This window comes from Colletotrichum paranaense (genome assembly GCF_030867605.1).
Source record: "Colletotrichum paranaense strain IMI 384185 chromosome Unknown Scaffold_7.1, whole genome shotgun sequence".
Taxonomy (NCBI): domain Eukaryota; kingdom Fungi; phylum Ascomycota; class Sordariomycetes; order Glomerellales; family Glomerellaceae; genus Colletotrichum; species Colletotrichum paranaense.
This window is the reverse complement of record NW_026848965.1, coordinates 2,754,032-2,755,610: the sequence shown is the minus strand read 5'-3', so window position 1 is coordinate 2,755,610 and position 1,579 is coordinate 2,754,032. Positions and strand designations below refer to the sequence as shown.

Genomic DNA, 1,579 nt, shown 5'->3' with positions numbered 1-1,579 from the left:
GCGAGCATTGAAGAGAAAAGAGAAATGAAGAGTTCGCTCAAGCAATGAAGGGCTATCGACCAAGGCGAATCGCGATCGATGCATTCTGTCCCTGCAGCATGCAAAGCACACGGTGCCACAATAGGCTCATACGCAGACGACAATCCAGAGCAACAGACGCCCAGGCCAGGGAAACAAAAATCTCCGAACCGCGCTCGTCCTCAGACGACAGCCATACTTCCAATGTCCGAGCTCATGAGACTATCATTCTCACGACTTAGAAGTTGGATGACGCCTCCTTTTCGGAATCGGCGGCGACGCTGACGCTGTTGACAGTGATAGTCTTCCCCGACTCGCTCGTGACGCGAACGTCGACGGTCTCGGTTCCGAAACCGCTCGAGTTCTCGAAAAAGTTGTACGGCTGGCGGTTGGTCGCCTGCCAAGTGCTTCCGCCATCCGTGCTCACTTCGAGCTTCGCCACGGGCTCGTTGTGGTTCAGCACTTGCATGGAGAACCAGTTGGCAGAAGTGCCAGTCTTGTTGTGGAGCTTGATCGGCGAAGTGATACCGCACTCAACAAACTCGTACGAAGTCGAAATGATGCCCTCGGAGACGGTTCCGAGCTGCGTGAAGGCATCCTGGAACAAATCGAGGTGGCCCTCGTCGCACTCGGGGCACTGGTCTACAACCATGGCTGTGATGCTGTTGCCATTGGGCCCAGTGACCTTGACGCAAGCACCGCAGTGAGCGGCAGAATCCCAAGCCTGGCCGGAGAAGGCAGTGCCGTAGAGGCCAGAGGGGATGGTATAGGTCGAGAAGGAGCACATGCCGCCAGAGGTGTTACCGCCGTAAAAGGTCGACTTGCCCTGCTTGGTTCCACCACTGCCGATCGGCGTCGAGGATGAGGCCGGGGTGCTGGCACTGCTGCTGCTCGACGATGGGGCAGCCTGCTCCACCACGGTAGCCGAGGCCGATGCGGTCGTGGCGATGACCGATGGCATCTCAACGGGAGTCTCGACGGGGGCGGAGCTTTCGACGGAGCTCTCGACGGGGGGTTCGACGGGAGTAGGTTGCACGACCGGCGCCGTCGGTATGGGGGTCATGGTCGGGCCTCCGTAGGTCGGGGTGACGTAGAAGGTGAGGACGGTGGTGCTACGCGGCTTGGCTGAGCAGGACTTGACGGGCTTGGCGAAGGCCATGTGAGCGGCCGAGGCGGCCAACAAGAGAATGGATTGCTTCATTGTGTCGAAGACGATGGACGTGATAACGATATGTTATGGTGAGGTTCCTAGCCAAGGAGGAACTACTGATCGGATGCAGATTCAATTCGGACAGAGACAAGCTCGGTGTCTTTTCTTTGGATAATGACAGAATAGCAGTCGGCAATATCAACAAGTGAAGGAATGTCGGACCTCAAAGGGGTGCAGCAAGAGTTCCAGACCAGCGTGGATAGAGAGAGAAAGGGTCAAGAAAAGACTTCACACCTCATTGCAGGATATGGCAATCCTTTTGAGGGAAGAGCCTAGAGCAGGAGGGCAAGCAACCATAACACCGGTATTATTTTGATTTAATCTTACTCGATCCTGCAGAGGGACGGAAGA

At 56.4% G+C, this 1,579-nt stretch overlaps 1 protein-coding gene across 1 annotated transcript; it reads right to left on the bottom strand.

The window, feature by feature from the left end:
- Window positions 1-256: 256 nt before the first annotated feature.
- Window positions 257-1,219, bottom strand: CPAR01_09777 (rare lipoprotein A; the record flags this gene model as incomplete). The annotated part of the gene is made up of 1 exon (XM_060494041.1): window positions 257-1,219. One exon carries the CDS (start codon window positions 1,217-1,219, stop codon window positions 257-259), a length of 963 nt encoding a protein of 320 aa, XP_060348171.1.
- Window positions 1,220-1,579: the final 360 nt, after the last annotated feature.